Raw genomic sequence first — 26777 nt, 5'->3', positions numbered from 1 at the left:
AAAGAATGATTGAAAATTATAAAAATAAGATCCCAAATGAGACAGAAAAATGGCTTTGCACTGAGCGAATCAAAGCGCATTTCTTTTTCTTCTTAATATTTACAATGGGGTGTATTTGACTGTGGTAGTTTTTAAGTCAAGATCTTTCTTCTCCAGGTTCAGCAGTATGGCTTTGGCAACATTTAATGTAAACCTTCTCCTGTTACCCAATTTCTAACAAAATTAATGATGATTGAGTAATCTTTCTACCCTTCAATAGACAGATACATGATATAAAATCTAGTTTAAAAAAAAGTCTACATGATTGAGGCTCCCAGTTCTTGCTTTCTTTGGGTGGCTCCCACGGGAGGGAACAAGATGAAAAGGGGAAAAGAAACACGGTGATCTTACCTTATAAACAGTGCCAAAAGCTCCAGAGCCTAAAACTTTGACCTTTTTAAATTCTGTTTCCTTTAAAATTCTCAGATGAGCCTGGTTTGGTGCCTCCCCGCTGGGTGTCAGTGGTTCAACAAGCTAGTGCAGAGAGAAGATTATGTTCAAAGGTTACACAGTCTGGAAGGTGGAATACTTTAATAAATACTTCCTTTAAAATAATGAATATTTGATTCCATGTGAAGTTTTTGGGAGGATAGCTCTGCTTGGACTTGCAGGAATAAATACTTGCTACAAAAATCAAGCACGGAGTGGCAACTGCCATTTTGAAGGAGAATGAAGGAATACCTCTTCTCAAATGGAGGCTATGACTTCAAAGACTTGAAAAACATGACATGAAAAATAATGTAATTACCACAGATGCTAAAGGAGATTATTTTTGTTTTGAACTTGTGAATAAATTATTGAACTATTTAAAATAATGGGCAAGAATCACCTGCAACCTTTCATGTCTGCTCTTGTTTAACTGGATAAAATTCCCATGGTACCAGTGGTTCTCCCAGACCATGTAGTGTACAAGTAGCAATTGAAACTCTGAGAGTGATTCTTTCCTCAAAAAGAGGATTTGAATTGTCTATTGATTTTTTCAAAATTTTATCTCAGCCTTATTGCAAACAGCAGTAATGCCCTCTGAAGATATTTAATGTTTTATGATGCATAAGTCAGCTTTTTCCTTAGTGCTTTTCTTTTTGCTTTTTCTTCAAATAAAACCATATTTATCTAGATTCAATCTGATTTTAGAGGACAAGCAGCCTCTCTGTTGTGATGAAATATCCTCATTTTGAGGAGTCCAGAGGGTACAATAGGAGCTGAGCACCAATTGAACTCTACTACCACAACTGCAGGATACAGCAGTATGTTTTCTTTTTTTCTTAAGGATATTGGAAGCTGACTCTGCAAAGCTGGCAAGTATGGAAAGAACCTGCAACTGGGATTTTAGAAAAATGTTTAAAACAATTGGTTCATTTACTAGAACCAGACTACAAATAGAAGGGGGCTAACCACAAAAGAGCAGCTTCCACTCAGGATTAGGAATTTTGCTGTATATGACGTATCCATAGGGTGATGCTGTAATGCACACAAAGCCATGCAAAAAACAAAAACAGAAAACCTTGCTCATGCCCCACAGGGTGAACCATTCACTTTGATGGCTTTGTGGGCTTTTTGTGCTAAAAACAAACCAAAGACAAGACACAAACACTTCCTCAATTCCTTTCCCTCCTCTCCTTTATTTCCACAGGATCAGGCACGCACCTGATCCAGGGGGTAGAGTTTTCAGAAGCACCCCAAAGTGCCAGAGGAGCCTCAAGGCTTGTCTGGAGAGACACGATTTGAGGCTGAAGGTAGCCTGGGTCAGCAAACACATTGCACCTCAACCCAAAGGTGTCGTTTTCTTCTGAGTAGACTATCTCAGTTACTTTCTTTGGGATTGAGACATCCAAATCCCTTAAATATTTTGCAAATTATATACAGAGGGATCAGATTGGAGATTGAGAAGGTGTTAGGTGCGTGCCGCTACTTCCCTGAGCAGTGCGGCAGCCGCCGCATTTCCCATCCCAAGGGATTGCCGAGCTCCAAGGCGGGTGGAGGGTGCTTCATCCTCTGGTACCAGGAGGAGGATACTCCCTGGCCCAGGTGAAGCAGCGGGGCTGGCAGTGCTCACCTCCCTCTCCTGCAGCAGCCGGCGCAGCGTGCGCTTCCTGACGATGTGGCGTCTGCGCAGGTACAGGCCGATGCCCAGGCCCACCACCACCAGGCACAGCAGGCCTCCGACAACACCGGCTGCGATGGAGGGGATCTTGGAGCTGCAGCACAGGAGGGGATGCAGAAACAGAAGGAAAAAATCTTAGGTGTTAGGTTTTAAATAAGCCCTACAGAGGTTGCAGGAAGCCTTATGTTTTGATCAGACTCTGGACACCCACATAAGCTTATCTGACATTTCAGATTTCTTGGGCACATGTATTTTTAAGTCCCTCATCCAGTAATCTGTTCAAAGTGGTGCTTAATTTCCATCTGGGCTTAAACCACAGGTTTTCATTCTTCCCTCAAATTCACGATTGGAACTGATTCTCATCGCTTAAGGAAGGGGATTTCTCCTCCCTCTGACAAACTCACCAAGCACATGAGCATCAAATCCGTGATGCCAGTGTGTGCCAGCTGTGGGCAGCCCATGAGTGATCAGAGACATGAAGCACGTGGAGAGAAGACCTCTCCTACACACTTATCATACCAGCAATGCAGCTGACATCCCCCATTATTGGGGGGAGGGGGCATGCTGTAAAGGGTCACAGTGAACGACAGATCATCTGTCTTCCTTACAAATACAAATGTCTGAAGCCAGGTATTGTGTGCCATCCCCACTGTACACACAGATTGATGCCTCTTTATTAGAGCCTGGGTAATTGTAAATTTAAGTTTAAAAGAAAAACCTGTTTTCCAAGGTTTTTTTTTGGTCTGTACTTAGAGATTCTTCCCAGCATTTTTCTAAGTTGCCCCAGGGATTACTCTTAAATGCAGTCACTTGTTAACAGTACTTCTAGGCTGAATTTATCTTGCCATAGCATGATTTTGTGGCCAGAAACTTAATTCCTCTCTCTGGAGCACATCATGAAGCCAAACAGTATGATATAAGATCTAGTCTGAGTATGACAAATGAACATCCTTCTGGGCATACAGTATTTGGAGATGTACAGATCACAGGACTGGAAAAGACCCTCTGCATCTCTGAGTCTCCTGTAACACAGGTAACTATATCAGTTCTAAACATATCTTTCTCTGCCCTTAATCTTTTATTTTTCCATCCCCTCTTTTTATTCTTCCGTAACAGATCCCTGGTCTCACCTTTACAAAAACTGTAGGCAGAACAAGATTTTGAAGTCTTGTGCCAGTAGCACTATTTCTCAGTTCTTTAAACCATTTTTATAGGTCTGAGCCTGGTCTAATTGGTCACTTCCCTCTAAACAGCTCAAGACTTTAGTCGCAGTCTTGCAGTGTCCAGTGTAGAAATGTAAACACACACACACACACACATTCTTTCCAGCTCTGCCATTAATTGTAGCAGATGAAATACTCACCCATTTGGACAGCCTTCAAGACCTGGCCCTTTGCACCTGTAAAAACAAATGAACGTTACAAACATAGTAGCTCTGGCCTACATACTTCTCTAATTCCAGCTAAGAAGAGCACTACTGATTTGAAAGTTTGTGTTTCAGAGAAGTCCAAGTGTTAACAGAGGAATTTATAATAGTTATACACTCCATTAAATATCAGTAAACAACCTTGCTCCAGCATCTTTTATCGAGAGAAACAGCTATGCTGCATACTTAGTTTAAAGAATGTTTTAAAACAACTTTTTAGCATGTGGTATTAGTGGGGGAGGACACAGATACACAAAATTCATCGATTCTCTGTTTCTGTGCAGAGCCCAGGACTGACTGTGGAGGAGGACAGAAGTAGCCTCCTCCTCCTACATGGACAGAAATACATGTGGAAACATGTCATTGCAGATGCTCCTGCGTAATCCTTGTTTCCTGATAAGGTAAAGATTTCAATTTCCAGGCTTTCTGTTACAATGGATAACTTGGGTAGCAGATACATGGACTTCCATAAAAAAATGGGATTTGATAGCACTCTCTCGGGCTACAGTTTGTTGGCGTGTGTCCATGGTATTTCTCCTTTAAAATCCAGTCTTATGTTACTGGTAATGTAAACAGGTACAACTGTTATCCAGAGAGCCAGGAACTCTACTAGCAAGTCATTCACCCTCCATTTGACTTTAAAATACCCAAAATTTTGGCAGTGCAGTGCAAAAAAAACCACAGATGAAACCACAGTGACTGCGTTCACTTGATGGTCTAATGAGTGTGAGAGGCACAGTCCATTCCCCAAGTGCTGCTGGGTGATGAGATGTATGCTCTTTATGGGAATTGTGGTCTTTGTGGTGTCTACTGAGGAAGGAGAGCATTACTGAGATGGTGACATCACCTCTGGAAAACAGAGCACAGGAAGGAGTAAAGTCCAGTTTGTGGTATCTGCTCCCTGTGCTGATTTAAAGAAAATGGATCATCCCAAAACAATTCCAGAGGAGGTCAAGTAGGGGGTAATGAGTGAGCCTATGCCAGGAAAACTGCTCTGGAATCCCTCTCACTGAGAGGAGGAATCAGGAAAATTTAAAAACGCCAGGTAGAGTTGCAGATCTTCTCTCGTGACTTGGCCTGGGTCTCGGGAAGGAAGAGGTGAAACAACTACTTGTTTTACTGGGTTTTAGTTAGTTTGTTTGTTTTCATTACTCAGATCTTCCCTTGTATATTTGCCTTGTTTCTGGGCCAACACAGTGCTCCAAGACCCAGCATCTGGAAGGTCTTGTAAGTTCACTGGACTCCCATGCAAGAATGTGCATCCTGGTGTCCTGGACATACTGGAAGTGCTGTGCATACCAATTCCTGGATTCCGGGTCCTCAGCCTCGTTAGCTTTCCTACCAGCATACAACTTGCTTTGTTTGCTCAGTTGTGTAACTAAGCACAGAGAGGCTGCATGTGCAAGGCAGAGACACCAGCATGCTTATTATCATAGGGGGCAGATCTTGCCTTGGGCTTCTCTCTTCAGGTGCTCAATGGAAAACTGATCTAGGACTCCAGACCTCATGGTCTACCTTCCGGATATAAATTTCCAGTGCAACAAGGCATGTGCAGCTGCTCTTGATAAGAATGTGAAATTGGAAGACCTCACCTAATTTCAGAATATGACTACTGTCCCTCAAAGTATCTCTCCCTCAAAATTCTGGTTTGCCATGCTACTTTAAGATGGCAATTCTCTATGTGCTTCCTAACAGCAAACAAAACTGGCTGAGGGAATTGTAGCTACAGTCTGAGGAATGACTGACCAGTTCTCTTACACATCAAAGTAGAGGCAGGAAAACTGTAGATTTTTATCAGTGCCCTTCTTCTTCCCACACAAATCCATCAATATCAAGTCTTGTAAGATAAAGTGAAAAGATGTTTGGGAATAAATAAAGAGATCAGCTTGTGCTTTTCAAATCCCACTTGCTTTTCTGATTAATTTCACAAGTCAGAGAAGAAACAAAGCCCATAAGAATTATCCCTCCAGGACTATATATAACTATCTTTCTTAATGTGGATTTTTATGATGACACCCTTCATAAGTAACTCAGATTTTATGGAATCTGAATAATCAAGTTTTCTATTCCTGATTAAGTTTTCTTCTGCTTACAGCAACCAAAATGACAAATGTGACCTTATGAAGTAATTCAAGATCTTAAGGATATATGAGATGAATATAACAGCAGTTGTAGTCTTTGATACATTTCTCTACTGAATGGAAAATTAGTTCTGTGTACAGCTTCTGAAAACGACTTTATCCTGAACTACACATTTTACCTAAATAAATATTACTTGTCCTAGTGCAGACACAACTATTTATTTCCTAAATCCATCAAGATTTAAACAATTTTCTCCTTGACCCATAGTTCCTAATTTGATGTAATACAGTCATGTATTATGTATCATGTTTGATGGCCTTTTTAGGGCACTCACGCTATAACAGCCTAAGTTACTTAACAATCACAAAAGAAATGGAAAACCATTTAAAAATACTTTTAAACTTTACAAAAAATTTACTTTGTCCTTTCTTTTTAAGTAACTTTCCAAGAGTGACAAAGGCATAGAATTTGTGCTGTGCTTCTGCAGCCTTCCCTCTCAGATGCCCTGGCCATTTTCTCATCTCCCCCAAAAATCTCTTAGCATTTAAAATGAAGACTGGTGAGACACAGAGTGTTGATAGCAACTGTGGATGGAGGCAGGATGTGCCAGCCAGTGGTACTGGCTATAGTGGTGGCTTCTCCTGCTTGCTTATCCACCTCAGTGGCTGTGTCTGATTTTATTTCCTGTACTCTGTGAGACTGGCAAGGGAAAAATAAAATCCTTCAACACTGACTAGATTAATTAAGATGGTGAGTTTCTTTAATTGATGAACATATACATGGGCTTTTGAGATGTTGCTTTCTTTATCGTAGCATATATTCTCAGCTGTACTAGAGGCAGGGCAAAAGGAAGCTTGAGTAAAAAATCCCGAAGAGAATACAGGAGAACTGGGAGAGAAGGGATCTTTTGGGCTAAGCAGGAGAAAGCATCCTTCATTCTATTTCCTAATGAAGAGTGAAAAATAGACTCGGCGAAGAAAATGAGACTCAAGGGGATTCTTCATGGGATTACAAAAGAAGCAATGTACGAGCAGTACACATACCTAAAGCAAAAAAATGAAATTCGTGACAAAACTCTGCTGGGAAGAGAAGTCTTTTACTTGAAGCTTCTTCAAATAAGGAAAACAGAGAGATCCTGGGAACCCTTTCTTGCATGGCTACAGAAGTCAGCACACTTAATCATGCTGATAAGATTTTGTGGGCTCTAGCCGTGAAATTGGACAGGGACAGAAATGAAGTTGTTTCTTGTCATGCAGGAATTGCTGAGACTGTGGTTTCTAAGGATGCAAAAGCTTTGTGAGACAGATGTTTTCCACCCACTGCTGAACAGATCCATTCCCACCACAAAATGAGGGAAAGGCGTGAAGAGAAATGACATTGCTGATGGATTGCCTTCAGAGGACAATGCTGTGCCTGACTGCACGTTCCCATATTACAACCCTGACACTGGCTCTCTACTCATCCATGGCCACAGATGTCCCATCTGTACAGCAAATATTGCAACATCACCTCCTTTTAGGTCTCTTGAGCCCTTCAGGGATACAGCCTATTTCATCTATCACATTTGGGCATCAACTTGAATTGGGCTATTGAGCATGTTCACAATGTAACTGATGCAAACTTAGCCCAGCTTTTTCATGTGAAAGATGAAATTGATACTATTTTTTATGTTCTGCCTTAATAACACAGGGCCAAATACACTGAGGCATATATTGGCTAGTCCTCATTTTAAAAAGTCTCCTTACTGTAATGTCATCTCCTGCCTGATTCTTGTGGCTCACCTATCCACTGCTAAAGAAAGGCAGGAATTGACTTCTCTGATCAATTCTGCTTGGAGAACTTCCTCGTGCACTAAGAGCCACTGTGTGGCTTGTTTTACATCCCTGTCTAGCAAATTATTTTCTCCAAATCACCATTGAAGTCTAGTGTTTGATCTCACTACCGAGGCTGCACAGTGAAAAAAAATGCCTTGTTCAGATGTGGTTACTCATTACACTACTCCACTAATAAGCTGCATTTCCATGTAGCCAGTTAGAAGGAGGATATTGGACCACTGTAACCAGTTAGTATCAGTAGGGACTACTGAGGTCATTAATAAAGAACAATCTTATTACAATCCCTTTTAAACCGAGAAAATTTCTTTTTGGGCTTGCAGTGGGAAGCCCTGATAAGCCTTGACTGTGACTGTAGCAAAGCAGAGGGCGTCACTGTAAATTGTGGCAAATCCACCATGCTGTTGTAACTACCATCTGAAAACCATTGCACTGACTTTCACAAATGAGCACTAGGAAGGTTTGTTGCTTGCTGGTTCTACCCTTCATCTCCTTTTCTCCAGGAAGGAGCACTGGCAGTTGGATTAGCTAATATACGATGTGATGGCTAATTTGAGTATGTTACAACTCTTCTCTTGCAACATTTATTACAGGCATATTATAGAAAGATTTTGGATCAGAAAGACTTGCAGGGTAAAAAGCAGAGGCCTGTGAAGGAAAATACACCAAACATGGGCTGGCTTTTTGTGCTGAAAGCGTCACAGTCCAATAATCAGCTCTCGAACCATAAAACCTTTTCCTGTGCATCCCATGTCTTTTGTAGGTTGGAAATCAGGAGAGGAGACCATCATTACTTGTGATGTAGGTTAAACAGATCAATTCACACCTTGTTACAGGTTGCAGTTTAAGTGTGTCCCCAAATGAGGACAAAAATGGCTTGTATATATTGGATTTACTGTGATGCCTGGTAAAAAAGCCACACTCACAAGGCTTTAAACTCAGACCAAATGCTAGCATATGGAAAGAAGAAAAAGAAGAAAATCACTTTGTTACCTCACTGGGATTTCCCTCCTGAAAGTTGAAAGGTGCAGAGCAAAATGGGCCCTGGGAACTCAGCATCCACCAGATGTCACTGATGTTCCTCTCAAAACCAGAGGACACAGCAACAAGCCAGGTGAGAAAAAAAGGTCACTGGTGGGTGAGTCCTGTACAATTCTCATTCGAAGTTATCAAGCAAGCCAGTTTCAAACTCCTTAAACAATTTTTTTTCTTTCTTTCTGCATAAAAACAAAGTACCACTGACCTTTTCCTACTTACAAAGTTTGCCACACTCTGCTTACATTAACTGTGTCCTCCTGACCTCTCTTGCTCTCTGCTAGTTCTTCTCAGTGGTTTGACATGGGACCATCAGGAAGAGAAAGAGCTCGAGAAAAGCTGTTTCTCTGTGTCTTTTCTTCCCTGTTGCCATTCAATCCCAGGTTTTACTCACCCCCGGGTGCAGTTGGGATGGCAGAGCTGGCAAACATTATTCACATCAGCATATTTCCAGACGAGGGTATCATTCTCACCCAGAACCCCTGCTGGGCAGGATTTCACACAGTGGGGGCCATCTATAAAATGGGCACACTTCATGCAGTTGTCAGGACCCTGCAGAGAGAAACAACTTGTTCATAATGCCGTTATATCAGCCTATTCAGGAGGAAATTCAGAAGATAAATCTCAATGCCTTCCATTGCTGGAAGTTTTCAGCATTGTCTGGTTTTATTACCTTGTTACCTGATATTACCTGCAAGTAATTTCTCTTGTAGGATGGACCATACAAAAGACAGTTCCGGCTGCTTAAAGCTAATATTTTCTTGTATTACAAAGTTGCTTTTTTTTCCCCTCTGCCTTGTCTGTTTGGAAAACTTGTGTTTTGCATTTTAAATGGGGAAGCATTTAATGACACCTTGATAAGGGGTTAGCTGAAAAGCAGACAGCTTGGTTGCTACCTGGTGTAATCTTCTGTCACATAATTTAAAATAGTGGATATAGACCTCCTGATACCACCCTGAAATACTGGAATCAAATGACTATTTTTCTGGTTTCTCAGCACAGGTTCTTTCCACTGTTAAGAAGAAGCATAAGATGATGAAGGCAACCCAAGGATTCCATGCATTCTTTTTTCCACTTTGAAAAGTACTAAGTCTGTATTTAAAGGCATTGCCTTTGGCCATATTTGGTAGAATTGTTTTTATTAAGACTGTAACAACACCATGAATGGCCTAAATATTTTAAAGCAGGGAAACCAGCAATTGTGGGTCAAATTCTACTATGGAGATAAACCAGACCAGATCCACAGTGCTGGTTGCAGTAGGACAAAAGTAAGACACACTATAAGAAGATTATTTTAATCACTCTAATGTCTAAGGGCCACTATAATAGACTGATTACTATGTGCTAGGCAAATATGGAACAGGGGGTCACTGCCTGAGGGAGTTTACAATGTAAATAACATCCTTGAGATGATGGTGCTAGGAGGGAGGATGGAAATGCTTCACAGTTTTGAGCAGTGACTCTTCAAACTGATGATGGGTGTCCTTGTTCTTGACAGGACAGGGTTAATTTTTGCAGTAGCCTGGAGGAGCATGGCTGGGAGGTTATTCTGTACCCCTCATGTCATTGCCAGGGGCAGGGGGAAGGAGTTTCTTCTGGGGAGAAGGGGTTCCTTCTGGTTGAGCAAGCATGGTAGAGGAAACCATGGGGTAATGCTGGTTCTGAGCAATTACGTGTGCACCTTTCTTGTACACTGTTATTAATGTTGCTGCTGTTACTCTTCCCTTTTTTATCTCATTGCTGTTTCTAGTAAATTGTTCTTATCTCAACCCATGATTTTCTCCTCTTATGCCTCCAATTCTCCTCTCCAGCCTGCCACAGGGGAAAGAGGGGATGGAGTTAATGGACGGCCTATGGTTTGGAGAGTCTCAGTGGGAGTACTAAGTTGGGGAGTACCATTCCTAAACCACAACAATGGCCAAGGGTCAAACGCTCAGAGGTTGATGGAGGTGGCTGATGGTGTTTAAAGAGTTGGGTTAAATAACACAGAGGTGGACCTGTGATGAAAGCAGGAGATTTGATCGCTAAAAAAAGAAAGAGAGAATTGGGCTTTTGCAATTAAGATTTGACTTTGATCTAATGTATTGACACCAGCTTGGAAGTTGAGTGGTTACATGTTACTGCAATGCTTACCATATTTGCCAAAGTAAGTATTTTTTTAATGTAAAAACCAAAAAAATATTAAAGACTCTACAATGTCTGTGACAGCGGATTACATGTCAGAAAATAAAACCAGCACCCTGAGGTTTCCTATCCTGCTCACCTGCCCCAAGATCTTGACTTCTAACCACCCCATTCTCTACTTCACCTCAAATAGGGTTAAAAATGAGACCTCAGGATTATCTGAGCATGGGAAATATATATTAATACATGATCTGAGGCTCAGGTTTGCTAAGATGAATCTGCTCTTACAGGTCCAGTGCAGGTTGCATTGTACATGGTGGAGTTTTGCACCAGGCACTCAGGGTGGCAGGGGAGGCACTTAGAGTCCTTTTCAAATTCTCTTGGCTCCCTGGAAAACAACAACAAAAAGAGATAAATAATTAAACCTCAGAAATAATAGCAAGTGATAAATTGTGGTCTTCTTTTCCAGACTTTTACACATTAGATTGAGATAATGGTACTAAGACAGGAAGAGGGACCCTCTTGGCTACATCAGTAGCACTTGCTCAGTTCAACCAGGAGGATGTAAGAGTAAGGGAAATTTGTTTGACAGTGAAACACATGGCATTCCAGATTGCACACTACAAATTACTTTACTTTCCCTTTTAAGGCACAGAATACTCACAACCATTTCTAGAGGCTTTTAAATGGTAGTGATGCAAAGAGATCAGCAAAAACAGTTCAAGTGATTCCAAGGCTACAAATAATAATTAGGAAAGTTAAACAGCAAGGCACTGATAATTAAATTCATGTCCTCTCTACAACACACAATGAATCATTAAAATATGAAGGTTGGGAACAGATGGTTTTAATAACAATAAAGCTGTTCCACTTCAAGTAATGGTGTTATTAATTAAACTAAATCTACCCATCATTTGACACAAAAAAATGCCCCAATCTCCCCTTCAGGTTATAATAGCTGCTAGAAGGAATTCACTTTAAAAAAAAAGACAGTTGCTAAACTGCAAGCCACTGGAGAAACACAAACATCAGAGGCATTAGCACCCTGACAAGTACTTGCTTAATACTCAGGAGCTGTAAAAGTCAAGCTTTGTAATTTTGCTGCTAGACATGCCTTTTCCACCTACATCACCTGTTGAACTGACACACAAGGCAGCAATATTTTTCCATGTCCTGAGTGAGGCTGAGGCAATAATTTTGCCTGAAATAGCTGCTCTCAGTGATTTTTGGATAAAAGTTCATTCTCCCTTGACTGCAACTTTCCAAACTGCGAGGGTGAGCTGCTCGTCTGAGCAAATAGAAGAGGAAAGAAGTCTACCAAGCAGTGAAGCCTTGGCTCTGGGGATGACTGAGCTCCCAGTGACTCTAAATGGCTCTGGCTCTCACCCATTGTACTTGACATGACAGTCACAGCTTGGGCTTTAAACTCCTTTCTTTCTTATGGGAAGGAAGCCCAAGGCTTAGCCTCCTTGGGCCTCCAGATAGTCTCCTTGTGGGTTTAAGAGGATGTTTTCTTAGCAATCACCATGTCAGGAGCAAACTCTTAAGCAATACTAAACGGGGAAGGAGAAGTACCTTAGCTAGGTACTGTGTTCACGCAACATCTCTGCAAAGCTGGGGAAAACCCATGCAACCAGAGACCCAGTTTCTTGCTTTCTTTCTATTTACAACACATTTTAAAAACAAAACCCCGCATATCATCACCAAAACCTAAAGCACCCCTGAGACACCTTACCCTTGCAAGATGTTGCACTGTTTCACACATTCCTTCTGACGATCAAAAAACCTGCAGGAGAAGCAATGGAAGGGCCCTGGGCCCCAGCAGCCTACGTCTGAGCACAGGGGGTCACAAACATGCTTGGCAGCAGCTGAGAGAGAAAGAGGGACAAGAAAAGACATGAATGTCAAGGCAAGAGAGGGGTCAAACTCTCCATTCTCACTCCATCTGACCAACCGGTCCCCCAACCTGTTCCAAAACAGATATGAATGGTTCTGGCAGAGTGGATGAGGAGTAATCATGCTCCTCTAAATCCCAAAGCCTGAAATTGAGTGACTTCTGGCCATTCAAAAGAAGAATGATCTCCTCTGTGACAGCTTAACAGATGTATAATAAAGTGAAGTCAGGCTGAGGGAGCTGGGGTTGTCCACTCTGGGGAAGAGACAGCTCTGGAGAAATATTATTAGGACTTTTTTGCACTTACAACAACTTTTCAACAAGGTGTGTAGTGACAGGACAAGGGGAAATGCTTTTGAACTGAAAGAGTAGATAGATTTATGGATACAATGAAGACATAGTTACAATGGGTGGTGAGACACTGGCATGAATTGCATAGGGAATTGGTGGATGCCTAATCCCTCTAAATTCAAGGTCAGATTGGACGGGGCCCTGAGCAACCTAGTCTAGTGAAAGACATCACTGCCCATAGCAGAGGGGTTGACCTACATGACCTTTCAAGGTCCCTTCTCACCCAAACCATTCTACTGTATTTCTATAACAAATTTCTAAAATACAACAAATTCATATTCTGCATAAAGAAATAATTAGATTTTTTCCCAGGGACCACTGCAGCTAATAGCAGTATGGTTGAACAACATCTTTGACCTTGTCAAAAAAGACCAGTTAGGAGTTAGCTTTTTTGTGTTGGAGTTCCTCTGAATACTTCAGAGAGAGATCAGAGTGCAGGGACTGAATTAAAGACTTTGGATGGATTGAAGTATGTTAAGCCACTCACACATAAGGCAGAGGTGAAAGTTTAGGTTTTAGTATGAATGAGTAAGTAAGTAAGTAAGTAAGTAAGTGGAATGAGTAAGTAAGTAAGTGGAATAAGTTTTAAGTGCTTTTACTGAATAAAGGTCTTGGATGCCAGAGAAGTAGTACATGTTCTAGTGAAGGTTGAGAAACCTAGTCCTAGATACTACTGTTTCCGTGGAGGCTCCAAGAACCTAGTTTCAGACATAATAAAGTTATAGTTAAGAATATTGCTTACATTTTTCAGTTAGAACAAGATAGGACATGTACGTAGTTTATACATAACCTGGCATGCTAAGAAACTAGTATTCTAATACGTTAAGAAATAGTTTGTGTTTTAGCTCGTTGGGAAATTTCTATTAAAAACGTGCATTGGGGAGAGCTGGTGCTTTTTGCCATTGCTTTTGCTTTGCTTTTGTTCCTGCTCTCTTGCTGCCATCATCAACACCCAAGAAGAAGATAGGAGCTGCAGCAACATCGGCCCTGCCAGGGCCTCCAGGAGCAGCTTCTGCTTCTGTTCGTGACTTTAAACCAAAACCTAGCATGGACTTTACTGTCTGTGACTTTTGCTTTTGAGACTGATGTGCTTCTGCAATAAATAAGTTTGTAGCAACTATTAGCTGCTTGGCTCATTGAAGAAAACAACCCTACAAGTGGGTGCTGTGAGCTCCCGGACACCTAACCTCACATTTGTGTCCTTCAACTGACGTGGCTTCACTGTGTTCATAGTAGTGAAGAAGTTCCTGATTTGCTGGACACCACAAAGTCCACATTTTGGTGGGAAGAAAAAAATCCCACTCTTCCCTCACCACTTTCATTAAAGTAGTATCACTGATGAATTTTGTAGCCAGTGGAACAGGAAGAAAAAAAGTCTTGCTTGAATCATGAAAATGCAAGCTTACTCTTGAATTTCAGCATGAGTTTTGATGGTGAGCAGGAATGCAGCACTCACTTACCACACTCATTTTTATCTCTATTCTGTAAAATCTTCGTTTTCTGGCTCTGAGTTGCAAACAGGCTGTGCCAGTCCATGGTATCAGCATAGCAGAGGTTCTTGTTCCTCATAATAGCAACATCTCCATCACTTATTTCCTTGAGGGACCGCAGTCCTAGGGACTGTATTTTCAAGTTAACAACAGCAAGGGAATACTGGCCACTAAAATGGAGAAGGAAAAATACAAAAAACATGCAAGAAAGGTAATTAGTAAGCAGGATTTACTCAATATGTTTTTCTTTTTTTTGTCAAATGCGTCCTGCTGTGAACTGCATTTTCTTCAAGCAAGATTCTGCTCAGCCTTCTAAACTTAATGCCTTGTACATTACATGCCTATTATGTAAAAACTGCAATATTCACATCTGGTTTTGCAAGGGCTTTTTAAGCTAAAACTCTCAGGACACACACCATCTGACAGGTAAATGATATGGAACAATGGTTGTAGGTAAAGCAGCTATTATTTTGTGCTTGTCCACCAAATCATTCTTCCTCTTGGGGCAAGCCTAGGAGGGCACTGAAAGCATTGCTGGTGTCTGCACTACTTGGCAGCCTCCATCCATGACTGCCCTGCTACCTCAAATCCCACAGTGCTTCTGATCACATTGTGACTTACCCCAGACTGCAAAGAGCACTTTGTGTCCTGCCTGTGCTTCCAGGATGGTGGCAAAGACCCTGGTCCTGAAAGTAGGCTCAGGGCAGCCTTTCTATATGGCACAGAGCTGAGGGTCTTTACTCCTAGGGCACATTATCTATGCTACAGAGATGGTGCCCTACTCCTTTGCTCCATTTTGCATCAGTTTTGGGACACCTGAGTCTCACACTGCTTGCAACCTTGGTATTCTCAGACAAGAGCAGCTCAAAACGGGGTTTCTCTTAGAGTGGCTGTGCCACATGATTTACTTACTGTTGCTTTGTTCTGCCTCGTATAATCTCCAGATTTTCGAAAGCATAGAGATCAGTAGCATTCTCAGGCCAGGCTTGAATCAACAAAAATCCTGAAAGAGGAAAAGAGGATTAAAAAACGATCACAATAGAAATAAACTCACTGTTAATACTGGCAGTAGAACCTTCTCCGGTAGCAAATCCTGTACCAGGAGAAGGCGCTTGTATTTTCCCTATGCTTATCTGAAGGATCTGAAAGTCTAACATGACATTTTAGGGAGCAAGGAGATATTTTTAAGCACTGTTTTATAAACAGTTTACTTCTTAGCCCACCATGAGGGCTTAGAAGCATAAGAGAGCATGTCGATGAGCTGCACATCCTGCCACACCGAGTCACCAGCAATGATGGCTCTTGTCAGTAGACACTCTGGCTGAGAGGCTGCAGACTCTGGATCTGTGGGAGAAAGGCAGAACTCCATCCCATTTTTCAGCTGACCTCAGGAAAGAGGAAAACTGAAAAGCGGGAACAGAGCAGAATAGCTACTGGTAGTGGATTTTCTGAGGCAAGCAGAATTCCCCACTCAGCTGAGGTGTTTGGGAGGAAGGGGAGAATTTGGAAAATTACAGGCTGCTGTATGAAGCTCTGCAGTTAGTCATTTCTACCCTGAAGGGAATCACACAGGTGAGAAAGAAAAGGAGAACAGGAGTCATGTCTGTAGACCGGGCTCCGATGTTACATTCATTTCATAATGGGCTGAACACAATTACTTTTAATTGACACTTGGTGCAAGACGGTGGCTGAGTGCTCCGCTGGCTGCTTTGTGCTCATGGAGACACATTCACCCCAAGGAAGAGCCCTTCAGGCTGGAGAGGGTGTCTCCATAAGGATGACACAACCCACTGAGCACGCTTCCCTAAGGAGCTGCTGAAAAGTTTTCCACAAATAGAAACACACTTGGCTTTTTTTTTAGCTGGAGTGGCATGTCTCTGCATCACCACATGCTTCTTGGGTGGCTGAGGATCTCCACTGCTTTTACTCTTTTCTAGGGCTGACAGCTCAGCAGAAGGGATGTTCTGGCCAAACCACACACCTTGGATGGAAGACCAAGTATGTGTTATGTGGGAGTAATGCTGGCAAGGTGCTGCTGACCACCTTGGTTAAGAGTGACCCTTGTTAAGCTCAGAGACAAGAAACACTTTGCATGCACTTCTCTTCATGTGCTTAAAAATCTTCCCTCCTCTCAATTTGTATTTTTGGTAGTATCAGTCAAAAACCACCTCAGCTTAAATTCACTGCTAACCTGATATTTCTTTGACTGTTTTGAAGACATCCAACTTCTTGGGATCCAAAGGTAGGGTCTTTGTAAAGGCATCACTGGAAAAAAAGAGAATGAGAAATTGGGAAAAGAACAGCTTAGTCTGGGTTTTCCCAAGCCCTTTTCTTTCAGGGCTTGGTGGCCAGTAGATAACTCACCCTAGAAATGCAACCGGGAGAATGCTGACGTCCCCATTGATCTTGGTACAGTTTTTGAAGGAATCGATATTTGTGGCATTTATGGAGAGGATCCCTTTAAGTTCACCTATTCCGATGCCATTGCACACTGTTAAAGGAGAGGTACAAAAGTTAGGGGGGACAAAAGTGAAGCCCAGTCACATTGCAAGGTAGAAACATGGAGGTGCCACAAACTCAGAAAGAATTCCCCCATGGTCAAACCTACCACTCTAAGATGAGTTTCATAAATCTTTTGCCTATTTTTGCTTTTCAGAAAGTGCCACAGGATAACTGCTTCCTGCTTGCCCAGCTGTGCAGCTCTGGTCTGAGCATATTTGCACACAGCCTCTGGCACATTTCCTTGTCTCTTCCTCCCCATTTCCATTCCCCTTGATGAGAAACTGGGAAGGACAAATGGAGAACCCTGACATGCAAGATATACATGAACACAACACATAGCTTATCTACTGTACTTGTGGTGTATCCCATCTGGAGGGCATGGTCCACAGCCATGCTTCCTGATCAAACCACTTGTTGGATCTCCTGACTATTATTGGATATGATTTACATTGAATTTGCACTTAACTAAGATCAGAACTCCCTACACTTTTCCTAGTAAGTTCTCTATCATCTCAAAGCCTTACTGATTTATTCCATGCTTTTTATACCTTTGCTGCATAGCCCATCACACTTTTTACACTTTCGAACACCATTTTCTTCCACTTCATAAGTATCAGCGTTGCATGAGCGAACACAGGAGCCGTGGTCTGTCACCACGTAGTTGTCTGGAAAATAAAAAGGATACAAAGGTGACTGAAATACAAGAGGGATGCTTTGAGGGCCAGACAAGCACTTCAAGACTTATAAGGAAAAGGGGGTTTGAGCTTTTGGCACACTTAGGAAAGTACAGGCATTAACTATGAACATCATAAATGTAATCTGAGAGTAGATGAACATTCAGTGCTATCACCATTTTAAAGGGAAGGAAATGATCATAGAAGGATAAAACAACATTCAAGTCTTGACAGATTAAAAAAATACAGAAATGAAACAGCAAGAAAGGAAAAGCAAGCATCTGAAGAGAAAACAATGATCACAGGCCTTGAGACAGAGTGTTAAAATCAATTACTTTTTAACAGTCCTAATTAAGAACCGGTTAAAAGTTGATAAGGCTTTGGTAATCCACAGCATTGATCCCATATAGCTATTGTTTTAATGGTTTTTAGAAGATGCATTTCTCTTCACCAAGTGAAAAATTTTCAGAAGTCAAAATGCAAAGATTAAAAATCAGGCAAGGTGATGGATGCAGACTGTTTGAAGAGGCTCACTTTGTCATTGCTGTTTTCAGTTCCCACAGAAGCTGAAGAGAACATGTGATCTTTTACCTGACCACAACAGAGGGATGAACATAGAATCTTTCCCCTTTTTCTCCAACTCCTCCACCTCCTCTGGGGCTGCAACCTGAAATGAACTTACGTGGACACTCCTTCACACAAGTGGCTCCGAAGCTGTATTTTCCTTCAGGGTTCACATCCATCTGGTAAGTGGTAGGGTTATACAGGACCAATGGGGGACACGTATCCTTGCATGTAGCATCATCCCGAAACTTGCGGCATGCCTGTCATTGAACAACAGCACCCGTTAAACTGCCCTCTCCTTAAAAAGTGACAGTGATTCTACATTAGGTCTTCAAAACACGCTGATGGCCTCATCTGCTTCCTGCTTAGCTCTAATGGAAATCCCAAGCAGCTACCATCCAAGAGGATGGTCCCTCAGGCTTTGAAGTTGAAAGGTTGCTTCAGGCTGGGCAATGGAGTTTAGTATTTTTTTTAAAAGAATCCGTGAGCTTTTATTTTTCTGAACAAGAAACCTTGGCACTCTGGAGGAGAGCTGCTGGGATTCACATGGGAACAAGAGCAAATCTGCATGCCTTAGACAGAAAAATTTTCCCTACAAGCAGCAACCAGATCAAGACAAAGTGTACTTTTCTTGGCCAGTTTTTAATAACCTAAATCAAATCAAGTCCTTTCCTGCCAATTACTGACTTTTCTGGCTAAATATTAAACTCAAGCCATTATATTTGGCTGCAGGTAATGAACAATTTAGCAGACATTTATGAAGGGCAAGTTGGTTCTTCCAATCTAAATCTGCATTAAATTAATCATGACTCTCTTTTTCCCTTTCTTCTCCCCTGGCTTTCCAGATGAGAGACAGTAACTGTCTTCTCTGTGAACTAGTAAGGGGATCATAGCCATCTTAAACAGAAACCAGGAATAGAGGTAACAACAATAAAATCCAGGTTGGATGATTTCTATGGTGATTACTGAGATGTCACTTAATTTCAAATGAAGTGCAGTGCAAACATGGGGAAGAGTTAAAACCACAGCATGCACCAACCCCTGAAACTCTGGTGGAAAAGCAATGGGACCTTTATTTCCTAAAGAAGCTCCATTTGTTTCTTCTCTCTTCACTGCCCCAGGGTTCCCCAAACACAGTGCTTTTGTGGCAAGTCAAAAGCAGAAAGTGAAACCGGGATTTCATGTGTGAACTTCAGTGAAATGCAAAAAAAATTAAGATCCATCATCACTTCTTACTTCCCGTACAAGTTCTTGCTTTAGCAAACCAAGATTATTACTGACTGGTGCTAAGGAGTACAAGGCAAAGCCGTGCTGGCCTGGAAAACTGCTGCACCATGGGGACAGCCGTGGGCCTGTGGACCTGCTCATGTGGGGAAGTTGCCTACAGCAAACACTTGGATGCTCTGCAATAATGTTGCACTCACTGGGCGGTCAAAGGCACTAGCATGGGTTTAGAACACACTAGGAAGATCCTTGGGCAGAGTCAGTAAAGACCAGCTAAGGATGCTGTGAAGTTTATGCCATCTTCCGTCCCAACCACCACCCGTGCATGCTCCAGGTCAGCATTTCTCAGGAGGCCTTCTGGGGCTGCAGAAGGCTAGAGGACATGCAGCTGAAAGCCCTGCTTGCCGTGTCAGGGATTGAAGCCATTCTGGGGGCAGTGTAGTGTCATTACCAGGCAGTCACTCTCCCGAGGGCCAGTGCACCCCGCAGCACACTGGTTGTGGCAGCAATCGCTGGGCACCTTTCCCCTGCACCGACCCGAGCACTGCTGAGCACAGATGACTTTTGTTACTGGAAGAGAGGAGAAAAAATGAAAAACATCAGCTGTACTTGCTGCAATGAGATCAAGAAATATGGAGAAAGGGTCTGGTGCAGGTTCTGTGCTAGATTTTCCTCGTGGGATGGTCTGTCCTCATTTAAGGCCAAAGTTTGGGAGGGGTAAGAGCGAGTGTGGGTGGTGGTAAGAAGGGCTCATGTTCAGCCTGTAATTATCTTGGCTCTTATGAGGTGCTAAGAACTCAGGAAATATGTCTTGCTTAGAAAGAACAACCCTGTTGCATCAATGCCTAGACCAAATAAAACTGTGACAGTCATTGCATCTTATAGCTGGACAACAGGGTAGAATCTGTGTCCATTTCATGGAGAAAATTTACCAATTATTATCGGTGCTAACTTTGGGAAAAACAATGTGACAGAATTGGCACGACTCTGTACTGTAACTGGAAACTGTACATTGCTGGTGTGGTGCTGTAAAATGTCCCTTTAATGCACTAAAATATTTCCAAAATTTGCAGAGATAGGGGGAGACTCACTCAGCAAACAGATTTTATACACACATTGAATTATTTTTCTTTAATATTCAAATCCTTGGCCAAATCTTATCTTCATTACACAACTCCCTCAGGGTTTGCACCAGTGCAACAACCCAAAGGAAGAACTGGCCCTGGTCCAGCTCTTTTCAGGGAAGCAAAAACTGCCTGCAACATTTTGTTGAGAATTGGGAAAACTTCTCCATTTGAATATCAAAGCAGAGAAAAGGCTAATCAGAGCAATTTTTAAAAACTCCACAAATGAATAGCTAGCATGTTTTTGTACCAGAGACACAAAATAGGATTGTTTGGTGTCTAAAAAATTTAAAAAAAAAATTACAGATCCACAGAGCCTGGTATAAGGTGCCTGAAGAACCTCATGGCTACTCTGCTTCATATAACACCCTGAGCATTTCAGCTGTGCACTGTGTTAACTGTTATCAACATAACAGTTGGCACAAATGAGTTACAATATTATCAGGAATTCCTGTAAGTCTGAAAGCCATGGTTGTTAATTAACAGAAAATTATTTCCAAAAAAAGCCAGCTATAGGTAATATAACAGAGATTTTTAAAAATAATATATTCTTTTTCCTTTACACAGTTCTGTATCCAAACAGTATTACTTTATTTTTTCTTCTAGACCTGTAAGCAAGGTAGTATATTTTCAAGGAAGCAGATTATTTCCACAGTATGCATTAACTTCTCTGATAGCAACTCCTTCACTCAACTAGAAACAAGAAAATAAATGGGACATTGTTCTACGTGAACAGCATTTTGATACATTTTTTTTCATAAGAATTAACAGGGGAATAAAGCACCTCATCACTTTGATAACTATTGACTGGAGTTTCCTGCTGGAAACATATATTACATCAAACATTTTTATTTCATATAGACTATCTGACATTAATTTCCAGGAGAAAGAGACATATCCCCCAAACTTTCCCACATATGGAAATGTGGGAAACATTTTCAGTTGGCCAGACTCTCAAAATGCCTGGAGAGGTGAGCAAGAGCCCGCAAAAGATTTTATTTTATGCACTCGTCAACCTCCTGATTCCAGCGAGGGTTTGTAAATGCTGAAAGCTTGCAGGGCTGAGACCTGAGATTTCACAAGGTCCTGGGCCAGCTGTGCAGCCTCAGATGCAGGAACCAACCCAGGAAGGGCTTTGTAAGCACAGCCACTGTCCACCCTGAGAGCCAAACTGCAGAGCCAACTGACAAAAACTGAAGCTTACACTAAATGAAGACAGGAAAGATATATGCTTCTCTTTCCTCAAACTCTAAGTCATACAAATTTGGCTTGATATTTGCAGACAAAACCTTAGGTTCAGGTGACTATTTGCAATGGAAAACTGAATGTAGGATGTTGCTTCCATTTGCATTATGTCTAGATCAGCAGCTTTTCCACTGAACTTTTCCCGAAACAAAACCTAGTGTATTTCCCTACTTTAAAAAAAATAAATAAAAGGACTAAAACAAATTTGACATGGTGGTCCTCCCCAACCTTTACTTTAGAAAAAATAAACTGTTGCAAAATCTCAGGCACTTGTAAATGGATGTTTCTGCTGCTCTCTTAGTATCTGGGAAGCAGCCTACCTGCATTATTATGGTTAAGTTTTTCAGGAGACAGAAATGTAGTATGTATGTTAGAGCACACAAGCTATTTCTTAACTCATCTGCAGGCTTACATGTCTGGCAGTTTTGTTCACCAGGGCCCCAGCAGTGGTCTTCTGTGCAGTTCTGATGGCATTTGGGACCTAAAACACAGAGTATAATATCTAAGAGAGAGCATAATATTCTGTAAACAAAGAAAACAACCATGTACCATGAACAACAGAAAACAATGACTTGAGATTTCCTTCCTGATAAACCAGAGTAGGAAGCATCTATATAACAGTGCTCAAAAAAATTTGAGAGCTGAATTCGTTATCCTCTGTTCACCTCTGCTTTCCTACGTGCAGTTCTCCACCTCCACACCTTTGAGCAAGCGAGGACAATACCCAGCCAGTCTAGCTTACGAAAGAGGCATATTTTTCCCAGGAACAGGGATCTCAGCTACTGCCCGGCTGGCCCTTCTGCTGGGGTTTTCATGCAATGGCAAGTCACCACTGGCTTGAAGTCAGGCATGTGCCAGCTGCTCTCTACAGGCCACATGTAAATCACTGTTTCTGAACAAGGCAGTTCTAAAAAGAAAACAAATCCAACTGGATTCACAGGCAACTGCCAGCTCCTCTGACCACAAAGCAATTTGACTTGTCTGCTTTGTGCTCTCCTCCTATCCTCTACCAAAAATAGTCCTTATGTAGGACTATGCTGCAGATGGACAATTGATGGAGAGCTGGGCAGGATGGACAGACACCTTGCCTGACCTCGAGTGTTCAGTGCTGGCTTCTTTCCCCTTCCTCTCTTGCTCTATTCTTTCCTCTTTCTCTCAATGATAAGTAAAGTCCCAGAGAAACAACTTATTTTAGAGTATGGGATCATTATTGAAGCCATAAAAGGCTGTCTTAGCAGATTAATGTGGAATTCACTACATTTGAAAGGCATTTCCTACTGGAGTGTTTCTTCCCACTTACAACATGTGATTCTCCTTCCCCCTGTCAGCCATCAAATAGCTGAACAAGTGCCAATACTTGTCCAAGAGTTGATTGATTTGGTGTGGGACCAAATAACCTTTTTTTTTTTAAGTTGAAAAGTTAAAGGTTAACATTTCTGTGGTGTTCAGAGCCAAACTCCTGTACTGACATGTATAGTTTGCAACTCCTTGATTACGCCAGGGCTCAGTAGAAAAATAAGTCAACACAGAAGTTGGCTATTAGCTCACAGACAATTATGCAACTGGAAGAAGATAAAGAAAATACATTTTCCTGCCAATTTATAGTGCCGGAAATAAAATGCTCAGAAATGAAAATAAACCCTCCTTTCTGTGAAATGACTAGGGATTTTACAAGGAACTCGTAAGACTGAAGGATTAGCCTGAGTCCGCTCTAAGCGTACGCTGTACAAACTCTAAAATATCCCCTCATCTCCCTGTTGATCTGAAGTGTCAGATTTATCTACCTGTTTATTATTACTTTTGCCAAGGTAATCTGTGCAGCCCAAACCCGGAGAATTTTACATTATTCAACTTGGGCCTTAGCTCTAAAAAGGCTTGGAGTAACTCCATGAAACTCCCCATATTGTTGGCCAGAGCCTTAAACAGAAGATTGATGGAAAGCAAATGAATGCATGTTTTTTTCTGAGCTGTCTTTCTGAGCTGAGTGCATATGCAGGGTACTGTCTTAAACCAAGAGGAACATTCCCAAGAACTTTGCTGAGCTAAGGACCTAACCGTCATGCAAATATTCTGTCTCAGTCCAGTGGTGTAGAAATAAAAGCACTTCCCTTGGAACAGGGCTTGGTGGCCTTCATTAGAAATTGTTGGACCAGGAACCCACTGCGTGAATGATGGGATGTTCATTTTACTCTCTGAAATGGAGGGGGACACATAGCACTTTTGGTAAGTTAATACTCACAAGAAGACAGGTTGCTCGCAAATTCAAGCACTGTGGGAGGCTTCTTGCTTGTGTCAATGATGTCATTCCAAAGAACAGTGTCCATGTTGCACAGTTTGGGGTTGTTGCTGATTTTAACACCTCCATTGAGAATTTCTGTTACAGAAACAAAAAAAATTGTTAAGTGAAGCAAATTGCTAATTTGCCCCAGAGACATCCCCAAAATATCTCTGATCTAAAGAAAGAGAAATAAGTTACATCTTTCTCCACCTCAGTCACATGATACTGATGAAACGAACAATCTGGAGGGCATCAGCACTCCTGATGGTGTAACTAACACCAGGATCAGACTGACAGGTTCTGGAGAGTCAGGTTTTCTCGGATGCCACAAAGATGCCACTATGAGTAGTTTTCTGCCACCTCAAGGGCCCACAGCACTCAGCAGAGTAGGACTCCTGGTGTGAGTAGCCAGAGACCATGTAAGACACATATTACTAGCTCCCACAGGGGTGTAACAGAAAATATTGATATGTGTGCACTGGAATCAAAGAATACAGAATAACAAATGGATGCTTCTTTGCCAGTTTCAGGAACAAAGATGAATCTTGATGAATTTTCTTTGTCTTTTGCAGAAGACTGGCTAGTAGGAAAGCAATTAGAAAACTACATTCAGATCCTTGCTTTTAAAGAGGGGTTTGATGGCATATGACTCTGAGAGGCAATCTCCAATAGATCTTGACACCAGTAAGCTGACAGTTGAAATTGGCTTTAGAGGTGCCTCCACCTGTTGCCCGTGTCTCACCTGAAAGCCGCTTCATTGGCAGCTGTCGGAGTCCTTGGGTTTTATTCATGTGGTAGTTGGATAAAACTGCCAGGGCATAAGAGTTGTCATAGAGCACATTGCCTCGGATAATCTGGAGGTTTTCGAGGGGAATGACATCCACCATGTTAAGTGCGATGAGCACGTAACCTGCAACCTCCTGTATTGTCTGAGAGAACAAGAGAAGAAACAAGGTGCTTAATCTATATTACACTTCAATAACTGCTTTCCTCCTCTCACTCTTCCAATCCACCATTTTTCAATTTTAAGGAATGACAAACCACTTAATCTCATTAAAAATAAATAAATCTAAGAAGAAAAAGGGACTGTGTGAAAAACCTTGGTGGTTAAGCATGTATAAACTCACCCTTTCAGCAGCTACCAGGGGGTCATTCCAAAGGTCCAGCATATCCCTATTCTGTCCTCAAATAAGGGTAAGTGAAGCTGACTAGGGGATGCAGGAGAAAAGGGCAAGAATGCATGAATGGCAACTAAGTTTGATGCTTCCCATAAATACTTGCCTGGCCTTCAACAACTGACAGCACATGCAACTGTCTGCCACCTGATTCAGGCTTTTACATTGTCTCTTCTATGCCCCTTGCCTTGCTCATCAGAGGGGAAGACTAGGCAACCTTCTCCTTTTTAATAGTATATATCTTTGCAGGACAAAAAGACAAGTGAGGTACTGCTCCTGCCTGTGGGTTAATTCTTGTCTTGCACTGTGAAATGTATGCATTTCTATCCTCTACAAAAATCACCATAAGTGAAAATCCTTCAGGCTACTACTTCGGATATTTTCCTTTTCTATGAAGACTACCAGTAAATTTGCAAGAGACTCGTTACGTTCCTCAGAACCCTGAGCTCTGTGATCAGGTTGTGTTTGGGAAAGAAGAATGGCAAGACCATCATATTTCTAACCCATATGTTCAAACCATATATTTTTTGATCTTGCATGTTACTTGCTGCTGGAGAACCTGGAGGTCTGCATGTCAGCCATGGCTCCTCCCCATTCCATGGCTACATTTTAACATCCATCCTCCTGTCCACTCCCTCCTTAGCTTGCCTTAATTTGCCCGTGAACTTGTGCACAAAACAAATGTTGAGATGGGAGTAGCCCACGTGTCAATCACAGAGGATTATCTTGAAGATCACTTCAAGAATCCATGTAGGAAGTTATTGCACAGGACTTGCCTGCCTGCTGAGGGTGTGAGCACTTCAGGCTGGAGAGGCACTCACCACCATGGCTGGGGAAGGGATCACAGTTTGGAGGGCAGGGAAAAGGCCACCACACTTCAAAACCTGTCACTCACTTTGTGCTTTGCTTTGCCCAACAGCACCACAAAGCCTTTTGCTCTCTGCTAAGTGAGGTAACAGGTAAGGATATAATTCTAATTATACATAAGAAGAAACCAATCTGCATGGCACCCAGCACAGGCTGGCAAGTGCTTGAAAAGCTTTTTTTAAAGTATCTGATGTGTTTAGCAGGGTAGAGTGCATCCTGCAACCTTAGGTTTGCTTAGACTGTAGGCTGCGATTCCTCTGATGTTAACTAGCTATGCTTTTTGGATCACCACAGAATTTTATGAGCAGTTGATCCTTTGCACTTAAAAGATGGAGTAGGATTTGTTGTAGCAGAGAAGGCCCCATTGTCAATGAACACTAACCTTCAGGAAAGAGAGATCTCGATTGTGCTCCACATACGTAATCTCCAGGTTGCTGAGTACCACCTCACAATTGTTGTACATCCTCTGCAGGCTGGTGAAATGGTCTTCCACATGTCCCAGTTGGGTCAACTTGTTATTTGTCCCTTGACAAACTGTGAAGGAAAGAAGAAAGCTCCATGAAGGTAAGGAAGGATAACTACAGGGCAAAGACTTGTTGCTCACTTATCTTTAAAAGCACCACAGTAAGTTAAGCATCAGCTTCATAAGAAACAGGACCGTTATCTGTCATTACTGTAATGGCAATAGTGTAGGAAGTATGCAGTGTTTCCCAGGAACAGAGATGTACCAGAATTTAGATCTGGAAT

General features: G+C 41.9%; 1 protein-coding gene across 2 annotated transcripts in view; it reads right to left on the bottom strand.

Moving 5' to 3' along the window:
• EGFR (epidermal growth factor receptor) overlaps positions 1–26777 on the bottom strand; it is a 157767-nt gene that overhangs the window by 23300 nt on the left and 107690 nt on the right. For both annotated transcript variants that reach the window (XM_014887644.2, XM_088167477.1), the window contains exons 2-18: positions 26413–26564; positions 24731–24917; positions 23950–24084; positions 22123–22191; positions 19793–19911; positions 18236–18377; positions 17428–17544; positions 16742–16868; positions 16569–16642; positions 15290–15380; positions 14348–14547; positions 12378–12510; positions 10931–11030; positions 8913–9070; positions 3507–3542; positions 2096–2237; positions 391–513 (exon numbers count right to left, since the gene is read on the bottom strand). In XM_014887644.2, coding sequence (XP_014743130.2) covers positions 391–513; positions 2096–2237; positions 3507–3542; positions 8913–9070; positions 10931–11030; positions 12378–12510; positions 14348–14547; positions 15290–15380; positions 16569–16642; positions 16742–16868; positions 17428–17544; positions 18236–18377; positions 19793–19911; positions 22123–22191; positions 23950–24084; positions 24731–24917; positions 26413–26564 — 2105 coding nt within the window. The remainder of the gene's footprint in view (positions 1–390; positions 514–2095; positions 2238–3506; positions 3543–8912; positions 9071–10930; positions 11031–12377; positions 12511–14347; positions 14548–15289; positions 15381–16568; positions 16643–16741; positions 16869–17427; positions 17545–18235; positions 18378–19792; positions 19912–22122; positions 22192–23949; positions 24085–24730; positions 24918–26412; positions 26565–26777) is intronic.

Source organism: Sturnus vulgaris, chromosome 1 (assembly GCF_052056855.1).
Source record: "Sturnus vulgaris isolate bStuVul1 chromosome 1, bStuVul1.hap1, whole genome shotgun sequence".
Lineage (NCBI taxonomy): Eukaryota > Metazoa > Chordata > Aves > Passeriformes > Sturnidae > Sturnus > Sturnus vulgaris.
The sequence above is the reverse complement of the archived record's forward strand: the minus strand, read 5'-3'. Positions and strand labels throughout refer to the sequence as shown.